The following is a 12,145-nucleotide window of genomic DNA, read 5'->3' as shown; positions in this document are numbered from 1 at the left end:
TACATCACACCCAATCCAGTGTAGGAGGGCAGAGCAAAGTCGAGATGGTGCTAAATGTCTACTCCTTTGCTTGCATCCTTGGAAGCAGCTCTATTTCTATCTTTGATATTTCTTTTTTTCCTTTTCAAGGTTCCTTTGAAGACCCTGACCTGGAGTTACAATCTGACTTTGGTTCTTTGAGGGAATGGGACTCACTCTCAGGGCCTCATGACCGGCTGCTTTTTGATATCCCAAGGATGTGGCCTGGAAGACTAGTGTGCCTTCAGGTTGCCGCATTCTCTCGGCTCTGGAGACGGGCTGATTCAAGTCTGGTGCCCCTGATGAGGTGTCATGGGAGAACACGGAACATCGGGGGCAGCAGGTTAGCTGCCAACTGTGTGTCCAGACACCTGAGCTCTTTGGGTGCAGAGCTCGAGAAAAGCGATGCAACAGACTTTTAACATTGTAAGTCAGTGAGTTGTTTGTTATGTCTCCCCTCTTGCTGTGAAACAGGGACAACTCTTTTTCCATTATTAGGCAGAGGGAGAGCCTGTGGTATGTTGAATTACCGGTTGAATGGGTAGTCTTTGGGGTACTGTGCCTTTACTGATGTTTTACTGCACGCTTGAATGCTCGGTGGGAGGCGTCGATGTTATTTTTTACTGGTGGGGGTGCCGTTGCCTTGCTGCTGCTTGTGTGTGGGAGAAGGGAGTGGGGGTGTGCTTTGGTATTCTAACGCTTAACTGTCATTCATTCTTTGGAGCACTCCTCTGTTTTCATTGATATTTGAGAAGAAAAAGAATTTCAGGATGTATATTGTATACATTTCTCTGACATTAAAAGTACCTATAGCTGATCTGCAAGTATGCTCAACGACAACCTGCTCTAAAAAGCACCTCACAGGCATTCAACCAATTCACTCTCTTGCAATCCATTACCAACCTGATTTTCCCAATCTACCTGCATGTTCAAATCTCCCATGACCATCGCACTATTGCCCTTCTGACACACATTTTCTGTCTCCTGTTGTAATCTGTAGTGCACATCCCAGCTACTATTTGGAGGCCTGTATATAACTGCCATCAGGGTCCTTTTACTCTTGCAGTTTCTTAACTCAATCCACAAGGATCCAACATCTTCCAATCCTATGTCACATCTTCCTAAGATGGTACAAGGAGTGGGAACATCACAAGTGTATGTACAGCTTGAATGGAAATTAAGTGGAGGTGTGGGATGAGCAAATGAAAGCAGTTGGGAACACGTTTGCACAAGTATCTAGCAATATGCAAGGGATCCAGGTCAAATATATGTTGAGAGTGAGGTCAGAGTGATGGGATAGGGAGAATGGTAAAAATCTGGAAGGGAACTGAGAGCAGGTGCTTTCCAGGCAAAGAGTGAAAAAGTAGCTCTTGTCGTCACTTCTGATCTTGGGTTCTCAGGTGCCTGCAGGCTCTAGATTAAAGTCCTCTGGGTGATATGCTGATTATTTACTTCTTATTTTCTGCCATGGTTACTTGGAGAGAAACCCATGGTCTTTTCTATCTCATGATAGCCTCTCATAACAGACCCTGACTCAGGTATCACCTCCTGTAGGAAAATGGAAGGGAAGCCTACTACATCTTGCCACTTTGCCAGTCACCATGAAATGTTTATCTGTTTGCCAAAGCAACATCAATTGGTTTTTCTCTTCAGTGAATTCAAGCTTGGCTTGCCAAGCATCATCAGGTATCTGTGCTACCACTGCAAGCTGTGTCTGTCAAGTAGGTTAGTTTTTGATACTGGATTAGGTCAAACTTATTGCCACTAACTGTAATCAGGTTTTGCCAATAAGATTGGCCAAGCTTCCATGCCACTCCCATGTTCTCAGAAATAATCAATGTAGCTGCTAATCATAATTAAAAAGACAAATAAAATTATAGATATTAAGAATTGACCACGTTCCCCCACTTTTCTTTAAAAAGAGACAACTGCCTACATGTTATTTGAAAATTAAGTTTATTTTCAAAGCAGCTTCTTCATCAAATCATTACAATAGGGGACTCTAATTACTTCTATATTTTATTCAGTAAGTTTATTCAGGCAGGCTTGTTTTCTTAAAATTTGCTGTTTTTTAAAGACATAATTGCAAACAATTTTTCCAAATAATCACTGTAATCCATACTTCAAAAGTAATGCAATGTTTGTGAATCATTTTGATATACTCAGTAGCCACATTATTATGTACACCTGCTTGTTAATGCAAACATCTTTTCAGTCAATCATGTGGCAGCAACTCAATGCATAGAAGCATGCAGGCATGGTCAAGAGGTTCAGTTGTTGTTCAAACCAAATATCAGACTGTGGAAGAAGACGATGCCAGCAAACAACGCTATCAAAGGTGGTGTTCTCAATATGGTTCATGAAGCAATTATTTTCACTTCTTTTACACCTTTTTACTTCCGATATGGTTTTGTTTCTGGTAGAGCCTGTTATCTACATTCCCGTGGTGTGTTTTCGGTCTGATCAGGTGACTGGTGCTTTGCTGGCTCCAAGAGTACTCCACAACGCTGCGATCAAAGCGTGCAGAATGGAGGTTAAGAAGCCAGGAGACTGAGTGTGATCCCATGATTGATGCCAGCTCTTGCTGATTAAAGCGCCTCGAAAGATTGAAATCTACTAGGTGGTGGCGGAGGGCAAGCTAGTGTTCAGCCGTTGACTACCAGCCTCTCACTCACTGTGACTGGAAAAGGAGTCTGTATCTGGTGGTTTCTCTTTCACTCTTGCTCAGAACTCAATCCCCCTGTTAACGAAGCCTAGCAACCTATAGGCCTTCTTAACTACCCTATCAACCTGTGCAGCGACCTTGAGGGATGTATGGATTTGAACCCCAAGGTCCCTTTGTTCATCTGATGTTCTGTTCAAACTTAGATCACATTACTTCCCCATTCTGATGTTCTGCTCAAACATCAAATGACGTTCACAATAAAGTGAACAAATAATAAACAGGATTTCAGAAGCAAAATACCATAGATACTGGAAATACAAAATTTCAAAAAATTGATAAAAAGCAGAAAGTCAGGCAACACATGCTGAGAAAACAGAGTTAATGTATCAGGTCAATGTCCTTTCAGAATTCGGAATAGTCAATGATAAATTGAGTTTTAATTTGGAGATTATGGGAGTAAAGAATTGGGCATGAAAGTGTCATTTAAACTGGTTGCTATTGCTGGTCAGGTCAGGATTTATTGCCCACCCCACTGCTCTGGGAGCCGATGGTAACGAGTCAACCTTTCTGAACCTTTCCATCTCCTTTATTAGCTATCTTCCCTAGTGAATAAAGTGGCCACAGAGTACATTTTGTGGTCTTCTCCTGCGGTAGTCCATCCACATCAAGATTTGACGTGTTCTGCATTCAGAGATGCTCTTTTGCACACCACCGTTGCAACATGTGATCATTTGAATTACTGTCAACCTCCTGTCATCTTGAACCAATCTGGGCATTCACGTCTGACCTCTCTCATTAACAAGGTGTTTTTTGCTCAACGAACTGCCACTCATTGGATCGTTTTTTGTTTTCCGTGACATTCTCTGTAAACTTTAGAGGCTGGTATGCATGACCATCCCAGGAGATCAGCAGTTTCTGAGATACTCAAACCACCCCATCTGACACCGACAATCATTCCACGATTATAGTCACTTAACCATAGAACCACAGAACACTACAGCACAGTACAGGCCCTTCAGCCCTCCATGTTGTGCCGACCCATATAATCATTTTAAAAAAAGTACTAAACCCACACTACCCCATAACCCTCCATTTTTCTTTCATCCATGTGCCTGTCCAAGAGGCTCTTAAATATCCCTAATGTTTTAGCCTCCACCACCATCCCTGGTAAGTCATTCCAGCCACTCACAACCCTCTGTGTAAAAAACTTACCCCTGATGTCTCCCCTAAACTTCCCTCCCTTAATTTTGTACCTATGCTCTCTGGTGTTTGCTGTTGGTGCCCTGGGAAACAGGTACTGACTATCCACCCTATCTATGCCTCTCATAATCTTGTAGAACTCTATCAAGTCCCCTCTCATTCTTCTACGCTCCAAAGAGAAAAGTCCCAGCTCTGCTAACCTTGCTTCATATGACTTGTTCTCCAATCCAGGCAATGTCCTGGTAAATCTCCTCTGCACCCTCTCCATAGCTTCCACATCCTTCCTATAATGAGGTGACCAGAATTGAACACAATACTCTAAGTGCGGTCTCACCAGAGATTTGTAGAGTTGCAACATGACCTCTCTACTCTTGAACTCAATCCCCCTGTTAACGAAGTCTAGCAACCCATAGGCCTTCTTAACTACCCTATCAACCTGTGCAGCGACCTTGAGGGATGTATGGATTTGAACCCCAAGGTCCCTTTGTTCATCTGATGTTCTGTTCAAACTTAGATCACATTACTTCCCCATTCTGATGTTCTGTTCAAACATCAAATGAACGTCATGACCATGCCTACATGTTCTTATGCAGTGAATTGCTGGCACATGCAGATTAGATATTTGTATTAACAAGCAGGTTTCAGTTGTACCTAATGAAGTGGCCACTGTGTGTGTGCTGAAGATGGTCCCACATTATTGTTAGGCAGCACATTTCAGGATTATGACCCAAAGGTGAAGTAACTATTATACATTTCCAAGACAGGATAGGGTGCAACTTGGAGAATTTGCATTTGGTATTGTCATGCATGCAGATTATGTCCTTCAAAACTAATAAAAATCACGGATTTGAGGTGGGGAGGGAGTTGAAAAATTCTTAGCAATTTGCTGCTCTGTCTCTTGACAATGTGCAAATGCTTTAAAACTACAAGATGGTCAATGGTAAAGATACTGAAGAAGTTTGTCTTTGGACAATGCTGTAAGGAATTTTTATGTTTACATTTTGAGGCTGAGATAATCTTCCTTCCAAATACCATGATTATCCATAGCTGACCATGTCTCTAATCAATGGTGAGAACATTTTTCAATAAACACAGTTGTACTGTGGTTCCTTGATGTATCACCCAGTCAAACGTTGCCTCATTGTTGAGGAGAACCACAATGATATGAAATGTTTGGAATCAATCATTGGCTTTAATGCCTCTCTCTTCCAGCCCACTCCCAAAAATCTAGCATTTTAATTATTTTCACATTATTTCAGTCAATGACCACATTTAACTGAGATCATTGCTTATGAACTATTCATCATTCTTTGAATCTGCTTATTTTTATAGATTCAGTATATGTTTGAACTTTTCCTCAGTCACTATGGTGGTCACTCTTCGGATGGTTGATCACTTTGCCAAGGTCCATGTTGCTTCCTCACCTGATGCTGAAAGACTTTCATGAATTGATTGGTTGATGAAGTTCAATTGTTGTTGATTAGAAGGAGCCTTTCTCATCCATGCTTCATTCCATATCATGAGACTTCATTGGTTTTGGTCAATGGAGAGGATTTCCAGAGACACCTTACCCCTGATTGCATCCCACTGTGCTGCCATGCAGCTCATTTGGGGATTTTCAACTGGCAAATTACAACAATCCCAGGAAGGATGAAAGTGCCTGACAGCCATGATTTGGCAAAAGTTCCCGGATGCTGGTAAAGCAGGCTTTATAGAGTTGCTTGGGCTAACAAGCATTAGCTGATGAATAGTCCATCAGGTTTCATTACTATAATAATTTTGCAGGTGTTTGTTATAACTGGGAGGCTAGTAGCTGCTTCATAGAATACTTAAAAGTAATCTGGTATGTGTGGGTCTCAAGCCACAAAGAAAGGCTGGAATTTCTGTCTCAAAAAGGAAATAGTTAAAAATGTAATTGGTTCACCAATGGCTTCAGGATCACTCCACTGAGCAGAAATTCTATTTCATTCATTTAACCAAATTCAGCTTCAATGTGGCAAGACAAGATATAAAGTAGTACCACCAAGAGTTCTTTTCTCTCCCTTTGCTATCACTATTCCGCCAACCATTTATTGCACTAATTACTACAGTAAGTACATAAGTTGGTTAACTTTAATCAATATTTTAATGCCAAAATGGGTCCATAGAGAAACCTATTTGCATTTACACAAGACCTAAATATATTGACAGATCTTTACAGAAGTAGAAGAAAGATGAGCGAGAAGGTTTGCTAGTGCTGCACTGGGTGGGGTTTCAACTACAAACGTTTGTAGATTTGCAGGTGGGTGGGAACCAGAGCGCCAGACAGATAGTTGTTAAGACCTCAGACAAAGTCAGGAATCAAAAGTTTGAGTATGGTGCGACTAAAGTCCTGAGCTGCATATATTTCAATGCATCTTACGGAAAGTGGATGAGCTCAGGGCAAGGAAATTGGGATATTGTAGCCAATAGTGAAATTTGGTTGCTGGAGGAGCTGGACTGCAAGTTCTATATTCTGGGGTTCTGTTGTTTTGGATACAAAAGAAGGGGAGGGATTAAAGGCGGAGGGGTGGCTTTGATAGTCAGGAAAAATGTTGTGGCAGTTCTCAGTTAGGGCAGACTGGATAACTCATCCAGTGAAGCATAGTAATAATAATAAATACTTCATTGATCCCAAGAGGGAACTTCTTTCATTACAGAGGCAACATTTAAAAACACACTTAGCAGTGTGCAGACTTAACTAATAACAAAGTGCAAAATAATAATATACACAATGATAATTTATCAATGTGCACTAATTTGCAATAAAGTACAATAATAATTTACGAAATAATAAAACAGAGACTATTGTACTACAATGTGTGTTCTGTCGCACAGAGATGATCTTATTGCGTTTGGTAGGAAAGACTTTCTGTAATGATCCTTGTGACAGAGGAGCTCAATGAGTAATAAGAAAGATTGAGTAATAAGAAAGAATGAGTAATAAGAAAGATTGAGTAATAAGAAAGAATGAGTAATAAGAAAGATATGACCACATTAATGGGACTATATCACAAACCATCTGATAGTCCAAGGGACTTAGAGGAATAAACTGGTACTGAGATGACAGGAGAAACATAAGGTTGTTGTGGTAGGAGCTTTTAACTTTCCACATATTGACTGGCAGTCCCAAACTGTAAAAGGAATAGATGGGATAGAATTTGTCAAATGTGTTCAGGAAAGTTTCCTTAATCAGTACGTAGAAATCCCAGCAAGAGAGTGTGTGATACTCGATCTACTGTTAGGGAATGGGACAGGGTAGGTGACAGAAGTTTGTGTGGGGGAACACTTTGCCATTAGTTTCAAAGTAAATAGGAAAAAGATAGGTCTGGTCCATGGGTTGATATTCTAAATTGGAGAAAGGCCAATTTTGATGGTATTGTAGGGTAATATAATTGGTGGAAATGTATAGAATTCACAACCACCAACATTGAGTTGGGGCTCACTTTAAGAGACTGGTCTGACATGATGATGTAATTACGTAAAGGACTTTTAACACGTTGTGTGTTCAGATTTTTGGTGTTCAATAAATGAGTTGCTTCATTTTTTTTCTAAGCATAAAATGCCTCCACTGTTTTATTCATGAAAACCTACAGTATCAAAGACTATCTGGCAAGTGTGGATTGAGACAGGCTGTTTTTTTAACAAAGGTGTACTTGGTAAGTGGGAGGACTTCTAAAGTGAAATTTTGAGAGTACAAAACTTATATGCAACTGTCAGAATAAAAGCTAAAGATATCAAATGTAGGGTATCTTGGTTTTCAAGAGATATTGAGGCTCATAGCAAGTATAGGAAAAAAATGAGGTGCTTATGGAGTATAAGAAATGCAAGAGAACATTTAAGAAAGAAATCAGGAGGGCTAAAAAAGAATGGCATGAAATTTTCCTAACTAACAAGGTGAAGGAAAATCCCAAGAACAAAAGGATTGTTAGAGACAAAATTGGACCAATGGAAGATCAGAATGGCAATCCATGTATGGAGCCAAAAGAAATGGGGAAGATCTTAAATTAATTTTTTGCACCTGTATTTACTCAGGAGATGGACACAGGGTCTATAGAAGTGAGGCAATGAGGCATCAGCTTAATGGACCCTATGCAGATTGGAGAGGAGGTGGTGTATTCTGTCCTGAGCCAAATTAGGGTGGATAAATCCCCAGGGCCTGACAAGGTGTTCCCTTGGACCCTGTGGAGGCCAGTGCAGAAATTGTCGGGGCCCTAGCAGGGATACGTACATCATCCTTAGCAACAGGTGAGGTACCAGAGGATTGGACGGTAGCCAATGTTGTTCCACTGTTTAAGAAAGGCTCTAAAACTAAACCAGGAAATCATAGGCCAGTGAGCCTGACAATAGTAGTGGGAAAGTTATTGTAAGGGACTGGATGAATGAATATTTGGATAGACATGCACTAGATTAAGGATAGTCAGCATGGCTTCATGCGTGGTAGGTCATATCTAACCAATCTTATAGAGTTTTTCAAGGAGGTTACTAGAAAGGTTGATGAAGGCAAAGCAGTGGATATTGTCTACATGGATTTTGGCAAGGCATTTGACAAGGTCCCTGTCCTCTGGGGCCGTGGGTTATTCCGAGTGTTGAACGTCACTTCTGTCGTGATTGGTTAGTTTAGAAACTGCATCTGCATTTCTTATTGGATAGCTGCCTGGTGTCCAGTTTCAAATATCCTGGGTATATAGAGAGCAGGTGTGGGAGGTTCTCACTCTCCCTTTGTTTAAGGCAAGGGGTGCACATGGCCATTGTGAAGGTATGTTTGTTGAATATCAGCTTTGTAGTTTCTATAATTTGGGGAACATGAATGTTGGGTCATATTTTTACTGCTTGTAAATAAATGATTAATATGGTTATTAACTTCCTGTCTTACTTGCTGGACCCATGAACCTGATTCGACGTTACAGTCCCACACGGGAGGTGGGGGGGGGGGGGGGGGGGTCCAGAAGTTGCAATTGCTCGGCATTCAAGATGAGGGAGCAAAATGGATGAGACAAATAAAAACACAAAATGCTGGCAGAACTCAGCAGGCCAGACAGCATCTATGGGAGGAGGCAGTGACGACATTGATGAGATATTGGGTTTGAGAGAGAAGGCAGGGAACGGTGGTAGATGGTTTCCTCTCTGATGGGAGGCCCTGTGACTAGTGCAGTGACACAGGGATTGGTGCTGCGTCCATTGTTGCTTGCCATCTATATCAAGAATATGAATGATAATGTGATTAACTGGATCAGTACATTTGTGGATGACACAAAGACTGGGAGCGAAGTAGACAGTGGGGAAGGCTATCATGGCTTGCGGTGGGATCTTTACCACTGACATTGGGTGGGACTACAACTAGAGGTCAGGGGTTAAGAGTTAAAAGAAAAGTTTAAGGGGAACATGAGGGGAAACTTCTTCACTCAGGGAGTCATGAGAGTGTAGAAAAAAACTGCCGGCACAAGTGGTGCATATGAGCACGAGTATGGAGGACTATGGTATCGTTGTGGGTCAATGGGAGCAGGTAGTTCAAATGGTTCAGGATGGACTAAATGGGATGAAGGGCCTGTTTCTGTGCTGTACTTTTCAATGGCCCTGACTCTATTATCCAGGCCTTCCGATTGAAAGACGTTTTCAATAATTATGATAAAGCATCATGTTTGACTTCGGCATAAAAAATAATTGTTTAATATTATCCAGGAAAGGAAACAAAGTTGAATTAGTAATAAAATTCATTTTAGAAGTGAAAAAATGTATTGTTTAAACCCCATTGATAATCCTATTGTGCAGTGGCCACAGTACCTCCTCTGTTTACCATTTCATCCAGTAGCATGTTTGTAGTTGGGGATGTGAGGACTCTGCTGAGTCATGGAGCTAACCCCTTCCCCCTATATAGCACGAATCTCTAAAATCCATAAACCTTGTTACAATACACTGCAATCCAAAGGACAACTGTGAAGCAGAAAAGCACAGCAGGGATGAGAAAACACAAATGAGTTAAGCAGATAAATAAGTGCTAAAGAGAAAGGATTCTACGTTCTGTGGCCACTTTATCAGGTACAGCTGTACATCTGCTCATAAAAGCAACTTCTAATCAGCCAGTCAGGTGGCAGCAACTCTGTGCATAAAAGCATGCAGACATAGTCAAGAGGTTCAGCTGATGTTCAGACCAAACATCAGAATGGGGAAAAAATATGATCGAAGTTTCTTTGACTTTGGAATGATTGTTGATCTCAGCGGGGGTGATATGAGTATCTCAGAAACTGCTGATACCTTGGGAATTTCACAAGCAACAGTGTCTAGAATTTACAGAGAATGGTGCAAAAAACAAAAATAACATACAGTGAACAGTAGTTCTATGAATGAAAACACCTTGCTAATGATAAAGGTCAGAGAAGAATGGTCTGACTGGTTCATGCTAACAGGAGGGTGATAGTAACTCAAATAGCCACGCAGACAGCTATCTAATAAAGTGGCCACTGAGTGTATAACGTGGTGAGAAAGTAGGACCAACGAGGCAAATTGGATTATTTTCCAACTCTTAAGTGATGGGTTCCTTTCACTGCTGATGGTGTAACAAAAATCATTGAGTCTTACCTTGCAAACTCCCAATATGGTTTCTCTGCACCATAATACTTAGCTGCAGTACAAGCTGAGGTGCACTTTTAAGAAAGGTTTCCAGCAGGCGTAACATGTTTATATCAGCACTCTCAAACATCATCCTCCAGTAGAAGTGCCGGCGTTCGTGTTCTCTGTGCCAACGGCTCTGAATTCCAAGATACATGGCTCTGAGATACCTATTCAAAAGCACAGAAATAACATTCAAAGCAACTGAGTATTTCAATAAAATCCATTGTTTATTAACACCCAGTATACAATAAGCACATATCTATACTGTTTAAATGCATAAATGTGAGTTTACAGAGCAACTGCAGACCAAGGCTGCAGCGTAATCAATCTGTTTTCAGGTTAGGACTGTAAACCTTGCATTGTTGGACTACTTAAATAATTCAATGAAAATAAATGTCAAGATTATTGCCTTATGTTATTGAAAAACTACAGTCTGTTTCTTTGATGGATGCTTCCTGTTAAAAGCCCAACTGTAGCTTTTCAATAACATGAAACTGTCTGTATCTTTTTTCATTAAGTCAAGGGTAGCGACTGTCACCAGGAAAGCCAGCTTTTATTGCTCACCCCGAATTGTCATTAAACTTGTCTTTCCGGGCAATTAGGACTCAATCACATTGGCTCGAATATGGAATTACATCTGGGCCAGATTGGGTGGCAGATTTCTTTCTCTAAAGGGCATTAATGAGCCAGACGGATCTCAACCACAATCTGGTGATTTTGCGGTTAATATCATTGAGACTATCTTTTTATCCCAGGTTACTCTATTAAGGAAACTTAACTTCCTCAGCTGCCATTGTGAACTTTGAACTCATACATGGGTCCTACAGACACCCAGGATGTACTATCAGATGAAGATATGAAGAATCTGAATGTACTCCAATTCAAATTTAGAATTATTTATTGCATGTACATGGAAACATGCAGTGAATGTGTCATTTGATTAAACAATCAATACACCCGGGGGTGTGCTGGGGGCAGCTGGCAAGTGTCCGTATCATCAACATAGTTTGCTCAGACTGCTTGGCAGAGCAGCACAGAACACAACAAGCAACAAAACTACCACAGAAAAACATGCTCCCTTTCCTCCCTTCCACCCACCCACATAAATGGACAGCCTTTTAGTCTTCATCGGGCTTTGACTTCCAGATTCCGATCGACCTTGAGGCTTTGATCTTTGGTATCCATCCCTGTGCTAGCTGATGATAAGACCCCCAAACTCCAGGCTTGAACTTCTGATGCGCCAACTGACTGGTGCTCCTGTCTTCTGCCTGTACAGATATCCAAACACGGGATACAGCAATGTGGGAAAACTCGACGTCCACAGATATTCTCTATCACCAACGGTATTGGCCTCTGAGCATGGATCTGAGGCCAGGACATCTTTGTCTCCCATCCACCTCACTGGACTTTTTTTTTTAACCTATAACTTTCCCACATCACCCTCACTAAAACAGATCCTGACCCCTAACTCCCCTTTTTGTACCCAAAACCATCCCTATGAACAAGGCATATGGGAGCAATCATGGACAAGACAGAGTGAGGCAGTGTGGACAGAAGTATGAGAAGAAACAGGAGGAAGACTGCATGGGTAAAGGTGCAGCCAGGGATCGGTCAAGCAGATCTATATAAGGA

At 41.3% G+C, this 12,145-nt stretch overlaps 1 protein-coding gene across 1 annotated transcript in view; it reads right to left on the bottom strand.

Moving 5' to 3' along the window:
• The window catches only part of xkr7b (XK, Kell blood group complex subunit-related family, member 7b), a 243,030-nt gene that overhangs the window by 33,583 nt on the left and 197,302 nt on the right, over positions 1 to 12,145 (bottom strand). Inside the window, exon 2 of the mRNA XM_073061859.1 lies at positions 10,481 to 10,680. Within this exon, the coding sequence (XP_072917960.1) occupies positions 10,481 to 10,680 (200 nt within the window). The remainder of the gene's footprint in view (positions 1 to 10,480; positions 10,681 to 12,145) is intronic.

The sequence above is a fragment of the Hemitrygon akajei genome, chromosome 11 (genome assembly GCF_048418815.1).
Source record: "Hemitrygon akajei chromosome 11, sHemAka1.3, whole genome shotgun sequence".
In the NCBI taxonomy this organism is placed as follows: domain Eukaryota; kingdom Metazoa; phylum Chordata; class Chondrichthyes; order Myliobatiformes; family Dasyatidae; genus Hemitrygon; species Hemitrygon akajei.
This window is presented reverse-complemented; position numbering and strand designations above follow the sequence as displayed.